This window comes from Melanotaenia boesemani, chromosome 7 (assembly GCF_017639745.1).
Source record: "Melanotaenia boesemani isolate fMelBoe1 chromosome 7, fMelBoe1.pri, whole genome shotgun sequence".
In the NCBI taxonomy this organism is placed as follows: Eukaryota; Metazoa; Chordata; class Actinopteri; order Atheriniformes; family Melanotaeniidae; genus Melanotaenia; species Melanotaenia boesemani.
This window is the reverse complement of record NC_055688.1, coordinates 1,445,085-1,464,289: the sequence shown is the minus strand read 5'-3', so window position 1 is coordinate 1,464,289 and position 19,205 is coordinate 1,445,085. Positions and strand designations below refer to the sequence as shown.

At 42.7% G+C, this 19,205-nt stretch overlaps 1 protein-coding gene across 1 annotated transcript in view; it reads left to right on the top strand.

Moving 5' to 3' along the window:
* Positions 1–13,648: 13,648 nt before the first annotated feature.
* Positions 13,649–19,205, top strand: part of rnf130 (ring finger protein 130) — a 43,577-nt gene continuing 38,020 nt past the window's right edge. Inside the window, exons 1-2 of the mRNA XM_041989326.1 lie at positions 13,649–14,356; positions 15,582–15,885. Coding sequence (XP_041845260.1) covers positions 15,612–15,885 — 274 coding nt within the window. The 5' untranslated portion in view covers positions 13,649–14,356; positions 15,582–15,611. The remainder of the gene's footprint in view (positions 14,357–15,581; positions 15,886–19,205) is intronic.

Below are 19,205 nucleotides of genomic sequence, written 5' to 3'. Positions count from 1 at the left end.
AGATAACAAATAAGCAGAAATAGGGAGGATAAAACTTGTTTTGCAGATCTCACCCAACTGACTGTGGGAAAGAAGAAAACAGCCTGGGAAGAAAAGTGACGGAAGAAGGAGGGACCACCTTGCAAAATACACATTCACATGAATGTGCACTACATACACATAGCCACAATGCATTGTATCAGTATAAATGAGGAGGATAACTTAGGTAGGCGGGTCTTTTGGCTGAACCGAAGGGTCCCGACACTTCATGTATTAGTGGACCAGAAGCTAAGCTAACAGGCCTCCTCTGACAGAGATATGTATTATTTTCTTACTTTACTGGCTTAACAAAGAATTGTCAATTCTACTCAAACTCTGGTGTTTTTGCCTTCTTTTAAAAATGTGGATTTTTGAACACTCTTCCTTCTGATGATTTATTTACAGGTGGTGAACAAATATTTTAAAACCAACAATTAAAAAACTTCAATATATATGTGTGTGTATGTATAATGAATAAATTAACTTGATTTTTGGTTCATTACACCAACAAAAATATGAATTACAGGCAGAACATTTTACTGCTTCACAATATTTTGTCTTCATATGTTTAACTTTACAACAGAAGAATTTCCAAAAACATCCAACAAGGCTTTAAATAACTGGGAAATTCAATTATATAACCTTAAAAAATGTCAATCTATAAATGAACTGTATAAACAAATGATGAATTAATTAAATATATCTTGTTTTGTACTTCTTGCTGATGTAAATTAGAAGTAGGTTAAAGTACAGGTAGAAAAATACATATAAGGTGTTTGCCTTATATAACCAACATGAGTGAAGTTAAACTTTATTTATGCAGCCTTCTGATGCTCTTCAATGTTAAATGACATTTTCTTTAATATTTTCTTTGTCATGAAATATATCATGGTATGTATCATATATGAACCAAAATAAAAACCAGAGATGTTTTTCTCAAATGTCAGAAAGACGTCATCTTTGATAGAGTTGTATTTTAAATATAATGGTCACCATGGTCTGGCACTAACTAACACAGAGTCGCTGTTACAGCCTCTCACGTTAGTATTTTCTGACAAAGTAAAACTTGAAGTAAAAGACATGACAAAGTAAAAGACAAGTAAAGTAAAAGTAAAAGACGTGACATCATGACGTGGTGAAGACAGACTGTAATGTTAATAAAGTTTTGGTGCTGTTTGGTACTCGTTCTGTACACTCAGATATTTTATACACCTTTATTTCTGCAGTTACTGGCTACTTAGCTAATGCTATGCTAGGTTGGGATAACAGCGATGCTACTGCTGCATAGACGGGTGTTATGACTGGCCGTTTTTAGGAATAACTTAACCACATGATATGTGTGAACTGCCGACATCAGCCGGTTCCTGACGTGCTACTATGACAAGTTAACGTTGCAATGCTCTAACATTTTACATGCACATCCTGTTCCGGTGCTTCACACTTCAAAATAAGAGTTCCGCTTTCAGCAGTTAGCCAAAACAGCGCCTTAAGCTAATTTAGCACAACTTTAGCAATGCAGTGTAAATAAAAAGCTGACCGACACAACGAAGCACGCGTCACTCATCATTACACATGGTAACCAGAGTTAAACTGAAACTGGAGACATGCTGAGTCATTAATTGTACAACATTATTTTAAACTTACTGTCGGGAAGCTCAACTCAGACCACTGCTTTAATATAACCTGTCTGTAGCTACTAGCTACCCCTGTAGAAAAGACAGGGGGGATGACTGTGGGGTTGAATGGAGTCAGAGCTCCATCTAGTGGACAAACGTCCAAAACACATCATTCACTGTTTTATAACCTGCAAAACAACGGCCAATATTGGCCATTTTAAAAAGGGCTAATATCGGCCGATTTAATCAGTCTGCCAATTAATCTGTCGGGCGCTAATCCTAAAAAACAAGAACTGCCTCACAAACTTTACCATCAGAGAAAAGCAGAACATGTCAGCCAACATGGCTGATGCCATGTGCAATTTTAAATTCAACAAAGTGTAATTCTGAGTAAACACTGCCCTAGTTTACATTTCAGAATGTTTTAGCATGAATCTCACCTAATGAGATGGGTAGGCAATGTGTTTGTACAGCAAACGAGGGTTTGAATCAAACCAACAGCAGTTAAAATTCGTTGTGTACAGGCACTGAAGCTCCATGATGCATTAGTGCTGGGCGATATGGAAAAAATCATATATCACGATATGGATTATTTTATATCACAATAACGATATATATCACGATATACCACAATAAAGTATGTTTTCAGTTATTCTCTGAAAAGTTTGACAAAAATTTCATTGCTTACTTTTCTCCAGCTTTATTTTGAAGTGACATTTAACTGTACTGTCACAAATGAGAAACATACAATTTAGTGCAGCAATATAAATGTATCAAATGAAAACAGCTGTGGTTGAGGTACAGTAGCCTTCACATTTTTTTCAAAATCATACAGTTATTTAAACTCAACTGTCAAAATAAACACTATTTAATTAATTAATTTAAGGTCTCGAAAGCTGTCCTTCTCAACTATATACACGGGAGCCATGCCTTTACAGATGCAACGCGGGATGGCACATGTGATTTGTTTATGGCGCTGGGACGCCTTCTCATATGGCGTACCTTGTGCGAAAGACTGCTTTATCTTCGGCTGGCTATAGTTTTTCTTTTCGCAACTTGCCCCCGCTGTTCCACTTGGTTTAGCTCGGATTTTTTGGATTGTCATGTATTCTTTTTCGTGGACCTTCTTAAGGTGATAGAAGAGGTTTGTTGTGTTGGCATCGGGCGCAGGAATAGTCTTTTGGCATAGTTTGCATATGGCCGTCTTCTGATCCGTGTCGGACTTCTTGAACCCAAAATGTAACCAAATCACAGACGTACCCCCTCTTTTGGGTAAAAGTGCTTCTTCTTGGGCTGCCTGCGTAGCTGTCTCTATCTGCGACTCCGGGCATGAAACATCAACCTGTTCCGCGTCCATCGTTCAGCACTCATGATTAACGTAAAGCATTTTGCAAACCCGCGTGAGAATCAAAGAACGTAAAGCAGCGTCATGTCGCAAAACCACCAGACGGAGTTTCTTTGCAAAAAATCTTTTTTTATTCTTCTTTATTTTCACTTATATAAACTTAGAGTATGCGTAGTGACAAGACAACGTTAATAAAATCGTCGCAGCCTGTTTAATGATATATTTGTTGTAATAATTGATAAAATTAGGTTAGAAACGATAGAAATGATAGAAGAGAAATGGCACGATAGACACTTTTCTATCGTCCCCACGATATGTATCGTCATATCGCCCAGCACTATGATGCATCACACCATGGTTTGAGTCCTGGACTGGGTCCCATCCAGCTGATTCTGAATAAAGGCTGCTAGTAAAAAAAAATCATTTTAGAAACAGGTTTTATGTCATGTTAAATTTTAAATGTATATTTACCATTTTTACACTGAAAATAAAGATGACGCTCACAGAGACGAATCCCTGACAGTAACACGTTAACGTTTCAAAAAGCAGAACATTGATGTAATCAAACCAAATCCCACGGAGACATGTCGAAGCTTTGTCAACCACAAAGTGTCACCAGAACTAAACAGAAGATCTGAGAGCCGTTCATCACTGAGGTGATCACACCTGGAAAGGTGACAGCTGAGCTGATGCTGAGCACACTTTCCAGGCTGGTTCTGATTCAACAGTTCAAGTTAAACCCAAATCCAGTTAGTACTTTAAGTTAATCATTTCAAATGAAACAAGACATCAGGTCTCATTTGAATACCTTCCTGTTCTGAACTTGATCAATAATAGATAAAACTTCTGATTATTGATTATTATCATGATTTGTGTTATTGGGGAGCTAAGGGAAGCTCGGCTCCCCTGAGCTGATGCATTAAAGCCTATTATATACTTTACAAGAACCGAGAACTTTCCTCTTATTCTCGAGGCGTCAAGGTTAAAGGTACTTAATTTTGTTCTCGCAGTCCTGGTTCAGGAGTTCTTAAAGCTTGTTCTCAAGCAGAACTTTCTTCTCGTGGAGCTCCAAGAAGTATTGTGTGATTGATCGAATATTGAGGTGGGCGTGGAAGAAAATGGTGAAGTGAAAAGTTGCCACTTCTGCATTTCCGCTGATGTGGAGTTGAACGGATAGTCTTACTAAGCAGCTGATCGAGGAGGTGAGAAAGATGAAAAATGTAGACGTCTTGTAAATAAAGACACAGACACCCCCACAAGCACAACTCTACCCTGCCACGGACAAATCAGGTCATAAAAACAGACACACCCACCCCCAGTAAATCCCCACCCTACGAACGAAGATTCTTCTTCCATGCGTGAAAGAGCCGACTCTGAGAGCCAATGCTTGGTAGTGAATCAGAAGAGCCGGCTCCCAGTTTTTTTCCTTTGGCTGCATGCTAGCTCTCAGTGCTCAGCCCCAGCTCCGCCCACGGCACTGCTTTGTTTGGATTGGCATGGACAGCCAACCAATCTCGTGTGAGGATACAGGTTCTACCATTAGGCGCATTCATTTTTCTGTGTTGTGTTTGTTCATTTATTACATTATATTTCACAAACATATTTCTTTACTATTTTAGATGAGCTTGCATTCATTCCTTCCGGTGCCTTCCATGATTATTAGTGGTGTCCTAATATAATGCAAGCAACCAAGGAATGCTCTACTGGAACGTTAAAGCTTAAGCACGTTATTACAACTACGGAAGCCGCGTTGCATTAATTTTTCCCCAAGATGTTGTATTGATGATGGGAGAGACGCATGACAACGTTTGAAACAGATCTCGCTGTTTATCCACATAAGGGAGTATAATTGGGCCTTTAGGTTACCCAAGACCATCCTTTTTAGCACCTTCAGCACATGCGTTGTGAGGCCCAGTGAACAGTGCTCATTAGTTTCCATTACAGTTTTTTACTAAATAAAGGCGACATTTCTAAAATTTCTATAAAGTGCAATTGCGATTTGCAGCAGTGAAGTGCGGTGAAGTTTATGGTTGGTGAGGCACTGATTTACAATGGTAAGAACTGAAAAGAGCATCTTATTTCAATATTCATTCAACAGCATGCAACTGGTAATGCTTCATATCCTATCAGCATTCCTCTTTCAATTACACTCACACACCCTCTGTTACTAACTCTTCAGTGAGAAAAGTAGCTACTTGCGTCCTGAAAGTCGCTAAATCGCTAAATGACTTCATCTAATGTGCATAATAACCTGGTACATGGAGGCTGCTGTGGAGAGGAATGTCATGGGAAAGGCAAAAATGGACAAAAAGACAGGCTAGAAATGTTTAAAAAGGCAAAACTAATAAAAATAAAACAAATTCTTTGGTTAATATTTTCTTTTATTCTAGTTTAATTTATTAAGTGTAGGTTGTTTTCTAATTAGGAGGCTGCAACATTAAACAACACTTGTTTTCCTCCACACTCTTCATTAATAGACATTAATATCTGACGGTGAGCCAGCCGAGATCCTCCTGCAGCAGCTTTGAACGTTTCATTTTCAGCCTGGTCATGAAAGAGGAGATCATCTCCTGCTCTGAATGTAGCTGCTGCTGCTGCCAGAAGCCTCTTCTGGTTGCAGCCCCCCCTCCTCACTGAGAAGAATAAACTACTTTCATTTGCGTCCATCTACAAAAGTCTCCAATACTGAAAAAGTCACTAGATTTGTCGCTAGTCACTTTAAAAAACAAACAAAAAAAAAGGTCGCTAAGTTGGAAACACACACACATTGGTGTGTGAGTGCGCCCCCTTTCAGGTGAGGCAGAGTACTGTTTGCCTCACCTGCTCCACAGGGGTTTTCTGCACTGGATTCGGGAAATACTCAAATTTGGCAATTTTTACTTAATAAACTGTCAAAAACGTGTTAGAGTCATACTGAAAATGCATTTTAACACAGATCAGTGGAAAATGTTAATATTTATTCTATGTTTTTTTCTTTATCATGACAGGTGAGGCACTGCCTCACCTGCCTCCCCTGACCACAGGTCACTGATTTGCAGGTGTTTCCATTAAATGGTGTTAGCAATTATTCTTGTAAAATCTTGTCTAGCGAGACTATACTTTGAGGAGGAAGATTTCTAGTTATTTGTAAAACTCTGCATTTCACTGTTGTTGCTGTCAAGGATGACAGTTATATTTTTTTTGTAAAAAGATTTCCGTCTCCTTCTGAATCTACTCAGACTGTGCCATCTTTCCTTGAAATGAACTGATCACGTGACCCCCGTACATCACATCGAGGAACATGTAAATGTCTCTTAAACTGGCCTGTCGTCACCGTCAAGCGGGGGAAGGTATGGGAGACATCCAAGGAGGAGGAGGGGAAGATATGAGCCCTGTTTCCATCAAAGGATGTGGGTTGGGGTAGGACGCATTTTTTTGTGTTTCCATATACAGAAATTGGGAAGGGTATCCTAATATCGGACCTGTTCTACTTTGTTGGAACCCTTCTGTTGGGGTACCAATCTAACCAATCCGACCCAAAAGGGTGGAGCTGATTAGAGCAACATATTTTCTTTTTGTTTATTAACTCTCTGTTTAAAATGGCATTACGAAGCATCGCCAAGAAGAAAGAACACAAACTGTTGGATGACGAGAAGACTAGAAGACACGAGCTTCAGTCGGGAGACATGGAAAGTCAGATGGACCCTACTGGAGCTGAGGAGCTTAAGTTTGACCAGTGTAGGATTCATGACCTGTAGTACCTCAAAAGGACCCAGATATCAGGGTGCCAACTTCCTGGCTTCCACTTGTAATGAGATGTCTTTGGAGGACTGCCAGACCTTCTGACCTGGTACGTAGCAGGAGGAAGGTGTCCGGTGATGATCAGCCAGCCGCTGACTGCGTTCTCCAGAGTGAAGGAGAGCCACACGAGCCTTCCTCCAAACCCGACGGCAACGGTGGATGTGCAGCTGAATGGATGGTACCAAAACCTCCTCGTCCTGGGCCGGAAACAGTGGTGGCTGGTACCCTAGGGAGCACTCAAAAGGAGACATGCCTGAAGCAGAAGAGGTAAGGGAATTATGAGCGTACTCATCCCAGTCCAGATGGTCACTCCAGGAAGAGGGGTTTTGATTCGGCCACACATTGCAGGATGGTCTCCAGATCCTGATTTCAGCCTGGCCATTGGTTTGGGGGTGGAAACTTGATGACAAACTGACAGTGGCCCCAGTAGAATGACAGAAGGACTTCCATACCTGAGACGTGAATTGAGGTCCCCTGTCTGATACTATGTCCACCCGTAGGCTGTGGAGTTGGAAGACATGATGTACCATCAGGTCAGCTGTTTCTCTGGGAGAAGGAAGCTTAGGGAGGGCTATAAAATGTGCAGCTTTAGAAAAGCGATCCACAACAGTGAGAATGGTAGTGTTACCTCTTGAAGCAGGAAGTCCAGTGACGAAGTCCTGAGCGATTTGTGACCAAGGCCGGCTAAGAACAGGCAGAGGACGGAGTAACCCAGCAGGTGGTTGATGCAGCGCTTTATTGCAAGCGCAGGTGATGCAAGCAGCAGCGAACTCTTGTACATCTCTCCCCATTGTGGGCCACCAGAATCTACGTCTTAACAGAGAAAGGGTTCGCACTGATCCCAGATGACAGGCGAGACGGGAGGAATGTCCCCACTGGAGGACCAGGGAGCGAATGGTATTTGGCACAAACAGACGGTTAGGGGGACCAGTACCAGGATCAGGCAGTTGTCGCTGGGCCTCTTTCACTCTGTCCTCCACCTCCCAGGAAACAACCGCTACAACACAGGATGAAGGCAGAATGGGGTCAGGAGATGTAGAGTTTTCAGGTGCAAATTGACAAGATAGGGAGTCTGGTTTCTGGTTGTTGGATCCCATCATGTATGATATTGTGAAGTTAAACCAGTTTAAAAAAAGTGACCAACGGTCTTGACGGGGATTCATCTGTTCTGCAGACTGTAAGTATTCCAGGTTTTTATGGTCTGTCCAGATGATGAAATGTAACTTGGAACCTTCTAGCCAATGACGCCACTGCTCCAAAGCTTGTTTAGGAGCTCCCGGTCACCGACATGGTAATTACGTTCAGCAGGTGTTAGGCGCCGGGAAAAGAAGGCACACAGATGAAGTTTCTGAGTTTCTACAGATCGCTGTGACAGCACAGCCCCCACTCCCACATCAGAGGCATCTACCTCCACGACAAACTGGCGGTGCAGATCAGGGTAAAGGAGGACAGGAGCAGTGGTGGTCTTTTAGCTGGGAAAAAGCCTGAGCTGCCGCCTCGGACCAAATGAATGGTACAGATGGGGATGTCAGTCGAGTTAAGAGGGCTGCAATGCAACTATAGTTGCGAATGAAGCGGCGGTAAAAGTCTGCGAAACCTCAGAAAAGTTGCAGTTGTTTAACAGATGTGGGAACTGGCCATTCAGCAACAGCTCTGACCTTCTCAGGGTCCGTTCAGACCTTTCAAAAATATAGCCCAGAAATGAGATTGTGTCTTTATGGAACTCACATTTCTCAGCCTTAATGAAAAGGGGGTTCTCCAGCAGCCTCTGGAGGACTTGTTGAATGTGTTGCACATGGTCTGACTGGTTGCAGGAGAAAATGAGAATATTGTCTAAATAGACAAAAATGAAGCGGTTCAAGAAATCTGTTAGCACATTGTTAACCAAAGCCTGGAAGGCCGAAAGGCATGACTCGATAGTCGAAATGACCTAGAGGTGTCTTGAAGGCAGTTTTCCACTCATCTCCTTCCTTTATTCTGACCAGATGGTAAGCATTACGAAGATCCAGTTTGGTGAAGACAGTAGAACCATGAAGGGAGTTGAAGGAGGACTCAATAAGCAGCAAGAGGTATTTTTTTAATGGTTATGGCGTTTAATCCACGATAATATATACAGCGCCGGAGAGAACCTTCTTTCTTGTTGACAAAAAGAATCAGGTTCCCACGGGGGATGAAGAGGGCCTAATCAGACCTGCAGCAAGGGAATCCGAAATATATTTTTCCATGGCCTCAGTCTCTGGTTTGGACAGGTTGTATAGATGGCTGGTCGGTAATGGGGCACCAGGGAGTAAGTCTATGGTGCAGTCATAAGGGCGGTGAGGTGGAAGAGATAGAGCCCTTTCCTTGCTAAACACCTCTCTGAGGTCATGGTGTTCTGGTGGTATGTCTGACTGGTCCGGAGGTTCAGGGTGATGGCTAGAGATGGATGAAGTCAAACGGACGGCAGAGTAAAGACAACGAGGCATGACTGTCTGTGCTCCAGTTAATAATCCTCCCAGTTCCCCAGTCTAAGTGGGGATTATGTGAGGACAACCAGGGGTGTACCAGGACTATTGGTGAATCGGGCGAGTTGACAATAAAGAAACTGGTAAATTCCTGATGGTTGCCTGAAACTATGAGTTTGACTGGAACAGACTGGTGGGTGATGGAATAAAGAAGACTCCCATCCAAAGCCCGAGTATGCACAGGGGGAGTGAGAGATCCAAGTTTTAGACCAATCTTAGATGCAAACTCTTTGTCTAAAAGGCTAGCCTCAGCTTCAGAATCAACTAAAGCCTGTACAGAGTGAGAAGAGTTTTCAACACACAGGGCTGCAGGAATGAGTGTCTTAGTGTGAGGTATTACCTTGGTAGACCTTGTGGTCATCAGTACTCCCACCGCTACTTACAGTCCTGATCTTTTGGCCCAGCTCGGCGATGAGATTCTTGAATTGCCAGTGGTTAAGCACATGTGTGCGGATGTAGTTGATGATTTCCATCACAGGCTTCATGACATTGCCTAAATTCACTAGTTGCTTCTTGTGGATGATGCATTGGAAATTCCAAAACTCTGGAAATGTTTGGTCAGCTTTGCATAGCTCCACAAGCCCGTTCACAGATCCGATCATGGCTGGTGCTCCATCAGTGGCTATTGCAGTTAGTTTCGGTATGAGCAGATTTGCTTTCGCAAATGCAGCCATCACTGTTTCTTTCACATCTATGCCACGGGTTATGTCTTTTAATGGCACAATATCAATGAGTTCTTCTTTGATCACACAATCGTTTGACACAGACCGTGCAAATACTGCCAACTGAGGCTTGTCTAGGATGTCACAACTCTCATCCAATGCGACACTAAAATACTCACATGCTTGAAGGTCAAAGTGCAACTGTGATTCAGTAGCCGTGTTAATGTCCGATATTCTGTGTTCAACAGTGTGGCGGGACAGTTGGACGTCTGATACCGTGTTTTAGTTTGTCGTTTTCAGGAGACAAGATTTCAACAATGTCACTGAGGCATTTTTTAACAAACCCCCTTCATTGTATGGCTTTTTAGCCCATGCAATGTTCCAGGCTAGTTGATACGATGCAACGTTTTTGGCTCTGAGTGCTTTGTAATTTTTTGGAAAAATTGCATCTGTTTTTCTGCTTGTGCTTGTGAAGTTCAGTCCCTTTTGGAAACTCCTGGTGGATGTTAGCATGGAGTGAGCTGAAGTGGTGCTGAAGATTTGAAGCTTTGAAATGCGCTAATGACGCCTGACATAGAAGGCAGAATGGCTTGCCATTATGTTCAACAAAAAAAATTCAACTCTCCCACTCTGTTAAAAACGTCCTGTGTTCATCTTCATATTTTCGTTTTGCTGTGCATGTTTTCCCTGCTATTTTGAGAGTGGACTTGACACAAATTGTTGACTTCCTACTGGGAAACTTTGTTGAACTCAAACAAATCGAACAAGCACATTAAAAAAAACACAAACACAAACTTGGATATGAAGGTGAGAGCCGCATGAAACCAGGCAAGGAGCCGCAGGTTGGCCTCTCGTGCTCTATACCCCATACACATCTGACTGTACCTCTGCACACCACAGTAACACCATCGTCAATTTCGCCGATGACACCACAGTTGTGGGGCTCATCTCTGGATGAAAACACACATTCCACCCCCGTTCATCAGCAGGGACTGTGTGGAGAGGGTGGAGGATTTCCACTTTTTGGGAGTCCATATTGAGGAGGACCTGACTTGGACTGGAACACCTCTGAGCTACTGAAGAAGGCCCAGCAGAGACTGCACTTCCTGAGGATGCTCAGGAAGAATGACACCACCCAGAGGCTGCTGGTGTCCTTCTACAGGTGCACTACGGAGAGCATATTGTTGTACTGCATGTCTGTGTGATACACCAGCTGTACAGTGGCTCAGAGGATGTCACCGCAAAGGGTCATAAACATGGCCCAAAAGATCATAGGAGGATCATGGAGGGCTTTGTAATTTTGTTGCACTTCTGTTGCAATGACAATAAAGTTCTATTCTATTCTAGTGTCTCCTGTTCCCTGAACCACTCTTTCACAATCTGAGCCCATGAATCCTGGTATTATCATCTTGGAATATGGCTGTGCTAACAGGGAAGATGGAATAACCTGCTGATCTCATTCTTTGGGCACATGATGTTGTTGAACCTAGACCTGAAGCTAGACCTGACCCACTGCAGGAACCTCAGATCATAGACTGCCGCCACAGGCTTGTACAGTAGCTCTAGGCCTGATGGCTGCATCCCTTCATCCTCCTCTCGTCTTACCCTGATGCTTCATCACTGTGGAACAGAGTAAATCTGGACCCATCAGACCACATGATCCTCTTCCATGGCTCCAGACGTCTTTATGCATCTTTTATAGGTCTTTATGCTCCCCAGCAAATTGAAGCAATTTTCTCCGGTTAGCCTCACTGATTGGTGGTTTTCTTATGGCCACACAGCTGTTCAGTCCCTTGAGTTCCTTCACAATGATCATGTGGAAATATCCCTAATTTCACTATTAAACATCGCCCTGAGTTCTACTGTTGTTTTTTTCTGATCTGATCTGATTTCACCAAATGTTTACATGATCACTGATCACCATTCAGAATGTTTTTCTGACTACATATTTTCCTGGAAGACGATGGTTCCCCGCCATCCTTCCAGAGTTTGAATATGTTGGACAGTTCTTTAGTAGTTTCAGCATCTCCTTAGATGTTTTCTCTGCTTGATGCCAGTGATTTGACCTTTCTTAAACAGACTAACATCCTTTCCATGACCACGGGATATGTCTTTCCAGATGGTTGTTTAAGAAATAAGAAGCTGCTCACTGCATCAGTTTGGGTTAAATAACTTGTTATTAGTCTATAGGAGGCTCGTAGCTGTTTGCTTAGTTAAATCCAGGTGGCCGCTTTTTTTCAGCCAGTGTATATTTTATGTGTGTAGTACAATTATTCTTGAGTTTATATTAAAATTAAGTTAAATTGGATTGTTTTATCAGAAATGGCTCTGTTTTGTCTTGCAGTTTGAGTGGCTCATTTTAGCAGATCAGGTGTTCCATGTTACCTGAACACTGCTCAGCTGCAAACATGGGCCAGCTGATGTGTCAAAAGACATCATATGTTTTATCACATAAGTTCAACACAAAAATATAAAAACCGTCCACCTCACTTACAAAAACATAATTCAGTGTTGCCCAATTTTTTTTCCCAAGTGATGTGTAATTTCAGTTCTGTTTGTCCTGTTGCAGAAATGACAATAAAGCAGACTTTGACTTTGATTTACCAAAATGACTCAGCTGATATCACTCTACTAATTTATGTATCTGCACGTGACTTAGAAAACCATGGTGTAGGCCTGATAAATGATGCCCCCCAAAAAAATTCCTGTGTCACAAACCCTGATTATTACAGTTTATTTCAACTGTTTATGCTAAATTTTGAAAACAGGGCTCCTTTTGTCTAAACAGCTCAGACAACTAACCAAAGACCAAACCCTGTTTGCTGAACAGCTTGTTTGAAAAAATTAAACATCTCAGCCAAAACCATCCACAAATTGACAACAATCTCATTGTTCCATGTCGATGATTGGACACGGTTTCAGTCGATTACACACTACCGTGAGACATTAGTGTGTACAAATCAACACACATTTGTAAAAACCTTTTTTAGGAAATAGAATGATGGATTCTATTTAGAAATATTCTTTAAAAGCATGGTTGTGAGAATTTAAACGAGACATATATTGACAAAGCCAGTACATTTTTCATGATGACTTTGAGACTTGCAGGGAAAGTAGACAAATACTATAAACTTCCTGCTCAAAGCTGATGCTGCAGACTGAAAGACCACATTTATTTATTACCACATACTCTGACTAACATGTCATTCAACAAGGAAAATCAGAACTCTTCTTTGTTCAGGCCTTATCACCTCTTCAGGTCCTTCTCTACCTCTTCCTCTACCTCTTTCTTCTCCTCTTTGAACTCCTCCTCTCATTCTCACTCTTTTTCTTCTAAGTCCTTCCATTTTTGTAGAAGACAGGTGAACTCACCTGCTGGCTTTTATTGCACCTATATCTACCTGTTTGCTGTGTTTTCAGTAAAGCACGTGTCTGCACACCCGGTGGATGCGGTCAGTTTGTTGATTAGTGTGATCATTGGCAAGCCAGGGCTCTGTAATGAGAAGGACGTAGCCTCACAGCCGTATCTGTGTCTGCGGTGTGAGCGTGTGTGTTTGTGTGTAATGTTTTGCAGACAGGCTGTGCAGCTCTGGAGAGGCGTTTTGTGTCATGCATGTAAAGATTAGTTAATTGTGCAAAAATGTTCATTTTAGTGTGTAAAGAATTGTGAAAAACTGTAACTAAAAACCAGCAGCCGAACTGATCTGAACCTGCACGCGCGTTACTGGTGGTGTCCGGCAGGTGTCAGTCCCGACTGCCACGCGCACCTCTACTGCTTCTCATTAAACCACAGCAGCTTCTGTCAGTTCACGGAGGACCGATCAGTGATTAATAACAGCCCCTGGCAAACTGGAGGGGGTAGCTGTCCAAATCTCAGCCGCCTCAACATAAAAGTGTCTCACACGCCCTTGTGGTGGTTCTGCGCATGCGCAGTGCGCTTCGAACTCAGACTGAGATAGAGCTCGAGCCTCCAGGCTGTGCAGTTCTGACAGAGTCCAAAACGGGTCGGATTACCGAGACCCAGCTGGTTCCGAACACTAAAAAACGTCGTTAACTGCCGGACGTCAGCCGGGAAAACCGCGTCAGAGTAGCGGGGCGAACACACTCGGTGGACCGAGGGAGGCTGCCTGTCTGCCCGTCTGTAGCCAGAGACAAAGCGGCATGAAGCAGCCGCCAGCTCCGCTTCCAAACGACGTTTAAACACCGTGTCACGGATCCGGGTCCACCGTCGAGACTTAAAACCGGCTTTACGTCAACGGAGTTCTGAACAGGGAACGTGTCTTTACCAGCGGTTGCTTCCCGGACGGAAGATCCAGATGTTGGCCTGCTGCTGATGCTCCATGTCTTCGCAGTCTGACAACAGAGTCTCGATGTCCTCAGACCTGTCTGTCCTGCACCTGACAGGCTCAACCCAGGGTTTACTGAATACCGGTAGGAATACAAACATTTAAAGGACATTCAGAGACACAAACAAAAGCCCAGAGGACAGCCAGAGACAATAACAGACATATGGAGGACATCCAGAGAAACAAAAAACACCCGGAGGACATTTAGAGACAGTCATTTAGAGGGCATCCAGAGACACAAACAAACATTTGGAGGACATCCAGAGAAACAAAAGACACCCGGAGGACATTTAGAGACAAACATCTAGATGACATCCAGAGACACAAACACCTAGAGGACATCCAGAAACAATAACATATGTCTGGAGGACATTTAGAGACAATCATTTAGAGGACATCCAGAGACACAAACACCTAGAGGACATCCAGAAACAATAACATATGTCTGGAGGACATTTAGAGACAATCATTTAGAGGACATCCAGAGACACAAACACCTAGAGGACATCCAGAAACAATAACATATGTCTGGAGGACATTTAGAGACAATCATTTAGAGGACATCCAGAGACACAAACAAACATCTGGAGGACATTTAGAGAAACAAAAGATGTATGGAGGACATTTAGAGACAAACATCTAGAGGACATCCAGAAACAATAACATACATCTGGAGGACATCCAGAGACACAAACAAACATCTGGAGGACATCCAGAGACAATAATATACATCTGGAAGACACATAGAGACAATAACTTACATTGGAAGGACGTTTAGAGATGCAAACAAACATCTGGATGACATCTAGAGACATTAACAAATGTCTGAGGGACATTCAGAAACACAAACACACACTTGAAGGACATCCAGAGACACAAACAAACACCTGGAGGACATTTAGTGTCAAGGCAGGACATTTTGAGGTGAGAGACAAATAAATTCATTTATAGGACCTAAAGACAGACATTAGTGGAGATATTTAAAGTGTTCAGAGGAGACAGAAGAAGGACAAGAAGCACACATCACAAGGTTTTAGACTCAACAGCTGGTGGACATTAAAGACATTTATGGACAGAATAGGACATTGAACTGGGAGACATAGAGACCAATAAAATGTGACAAAAAATATTAAAGAGACCTTCAAAGGATGGAAACTTTAGGACAAATCATCTCAGAGATGTAGAAAAGACATTTAGGGACAAGTTGGGACATTTCACCAGGGGGACAAACAGTCTTTGTGGGACAGGAAATGAAACTATCAGAGGTGTGGCCATGTTTGTCTGACTAGCTTTGTTTTTATTTCTGACAGGTTGGATGTAACGAGCACCAAAACAGCGACATGATGTCCCAGAGGTGGACCTGTCTCTCCGTTCCATCTGTACTGATCCTGGTCCTGGTCCAGATTCTGGTCCAGGGCTGCTCTGTGTCAGCTGCCCGGTCTGATAGGACTATGGCGCTGGAAGAGTACGTGGATGCCACGGTGAACACCACGGTCCTGGATGCACGAGGAAACACCGTCCACATGATGAGCAGCGACGACGGGACATATGGACAGAACTCTCCTAAAGTGGACACCAGGGGTGTCATTATCACACCTGCCCTGCATCACGGAGGTACTGGCATCTCACACATACACCTGAACACACATAGATGAAAACACATTTGAATGCACACTCCTGAACACACCAGGGGTGTAATCCACCAGCGTAGCTACAGAAAGCCAGGCTGTATCGGGAAAGCCTCGCTTGAACTAACACAATCTCTGAATTAAGGCTCATTCGTTCCACTAACACATTCCAGCTGCATCTACTTGAGGATAATCCAAGCGAGGCTTACATAGCCTGGCTATGTGGAGGTCCTGAGAACGTAGGAAGCCCTGACGAGTGGATGGTGGAAAAGAGGAGCAGCAGAAAAAGAGAACAAACCGAGAGCTTCATTTTCTCATCAGCTGAACAAAGAAAGCTGATGGAGATCAGTGACGTGCGGTGGGTTCATGGCTGGTGAGGCACCGACTCCTCTGGAGTCACATTTACATTGTAAGAACAAAAAGAGCTTCTTATTAAACTATTCATCCACCAGCATGAATCTACGCCCCCTGGAGGTGAGGTAGAGTACTGCCTGCCTCCCCTGACAGCACGTCACTGCTGGATAAGATGTACCGGCCCTGCTCAGTTTATTAATAACCCAATAATCAATATGCATATTTTGTGAATATATTATTGTGTATGTGTGTTTATGTGTGTGTGTGCGTGTGTGTGTGTGTGTGATCTACATTAACTCTGTTCCACCAGCAGCAGCATCTTACCAGCAAAGCGAACCTGCAGCAGGTGGAAATAAAGAACCAGAACATGTCTCAGAGTGGGAGGAATCTTTGAAGAAATGTTTGTTCTAAACGTGTTGAGCTGTAAACATGTTGCTCTGTAGATACCAAGACAACGTCAGAGACCACTGCTACTGGTGGTCCTCCCCCTGAAAACCGTGGGTCTGGTGGTCTGAATGAGCTTTGAATGAAGCGTGCGCCCTCTGCAGGGTCATTAATAAAAGGCCGAGCCATGGTAACCAGAAAGGAAGCCTGTCTCTATCTATCTCTATCTTTCTCCATCCATCTCTTTAGACCAGCTTTCTCTCTCTCTCTCTCTTTAAACACCCTCAGCCTGTATGGACGGGGCTCAGCTGATCCCAGTTTTACTGTTAGCCAGCCAGAGGCAGTGGAGGTCAGAGTTCCTGAACCTGGGGAGGGTTAATAAGGTAGTTAGTTTTAATGAATACCATGTTATTTTTCATTTAATTTCATGTTCAGTACGTGTATAGTCGTGTTTCTTTAGTTAAACTGGCGCTGACAGATTTATTTATTATTCCAGACAAAGTAGTGATAAGTGTTCGTTTGTTTTATACTTTTATACCAGAATGAGGCGGAGCAGCGTTCTAGGTAGAACTGTCTTTAGGGAGTCTGTATCAGACCTTTGAGACACAGCTAAGCTAAGCTTATATGTATATATAAATATATATATATGTATATATATATGGTCCCTCCTCACTCTGTATATATAAGGGTCTGGTAATGTTTATTCCTCCAAAGGGGGTCACAGAAGAAAAAATTGAGAACCACTGATTTAACGAGTAAAACAATTGAAAACATCCTCAAAAATGTGTAAATACAAGTAAAACTATGAAAGAGCAACAGTCTGCTGACTTTACATCCTCTCAGAGCTCGAAACTACAATAAATTCTTGACATGAGATGATGGAAATGTTTAATCTGAAGTTCCGATAAAATGTTCTAAAATCTGCAGTCAGTTACAGCAGCTTACTGTTGTTATCACTGATCGTAAATCGAGTGGCAGTGGTGTTAACATCAAATTACAGCATTACTCTAAATATCCCTGCGATCTGATTGATTAGTGGATGGTTTCTGCCACAGATGCGGTTCCTGCAGCTTCCAGGAATCTCTCCATTCAGTCTTCAAATGTCAGCGTACAATTACACTAAAAATGTGGTGTCTACATATTTATGTTGGGGTGAGACTGTTTCACAGCTACGATGGTAAACATAATAATAATAACAATAATAATACATTTATTGGTCCCAATTGGGAAATTGGCTTCTGCATTTTAGCCGTTTCCAGTGGGCTGCCATTGTCCGCTGCTTGAGAAGCATTTGGGGGTTAAGAGCACCACTCAGGGCTGGTTGGGTGAAATATAGCGGCTGTAACATGATGGTACACATGATGATAAATAAGATGATAAGTATGTCAGCTTCCATTTGACATAAGTAAGAGTAGATATTTAAGAGTAAATCTGTGATTGATTTGATTAGTCATACTGAAGAAGCCTCGCGACCCTTAATGGATGAAGCGGTGTAGATAATGGATGGATGGATGCTGAACACGAACCCTCTGAATGAAACAGCAGCTCATAAGAAGACAGCCTTTCTAAGCTCACACGTCAGGGCTGCACAATATATAGAAAATGTCCATTAATTGTGATTTACGGCTGCAGGATGTACATATTGCAACAACAAACTTAACTGTGGTCAATACTAGTTCTTATTTGCATATTTGAAGGAAGTGGCGTGATGACTGCTCTGTGTGTGCCACTGTTCCTGCCCTGGATGTCTGCTCAATGTAGGTGCTAATGGAGCCATGGAGGGAGCCATGGGATGGCTGAAAGTAGTGAGAGGAGTTATGAAAACGTGGATGTAGAAGAAGTTATGGTTGAAAAGAATAGCAAGTCGCCTATCTGGAGCAAATTTGGTTACAAGAGAGATGACACACTGCAAACACAGGTACTGTAAGACATGCTGGTAGCATCCAGCAGGGACAACACGGTGAATCTCCGCTTCCACCTACGGTGCAACCACGAGGGTTAAGTCAGAAACACATACTTTATCTGTGCATTAGAGTTTGCACAGAGGCGGTCCTGGCTAGTTTTGCGCCCTGGGCGAACCACCCATCGGTTCCCCCCCACACCCGACCAACCACAACTAACCAACCCCATCAACACCCCGACCCACCCCCCACCGACTGACCGTAAATTATGATTATTTATTTGTTATTAAATACCAAAGTTAACAAGAATAGATGACACAATAAGAAAGATAAATGGAATAGTTTGGAAACACCAATGTAAACTTCACAATTCCTTCATCACACAAATACAAATGAATAAAATAAAATGAATAAAACAGTAATAATAATTAACATAATCTGAATTCAGTGCTCAGACTGTAGCAGATCTTTCACCCTGTTTACACCTGGCACACACACACACACACACACACACCTGACAAGTCCTGCAAAGATGTGGCTGCAGAGGGAGGTGGTTCTTCATTTTGGCCAGTGGGAGCTGCTCCAAAATATTTCAGAAGTGCCCCTGAATTTAAAATTAAGGTACAAAATGTACGTTAGATCACACTTAACATGCATCAGTTACCCA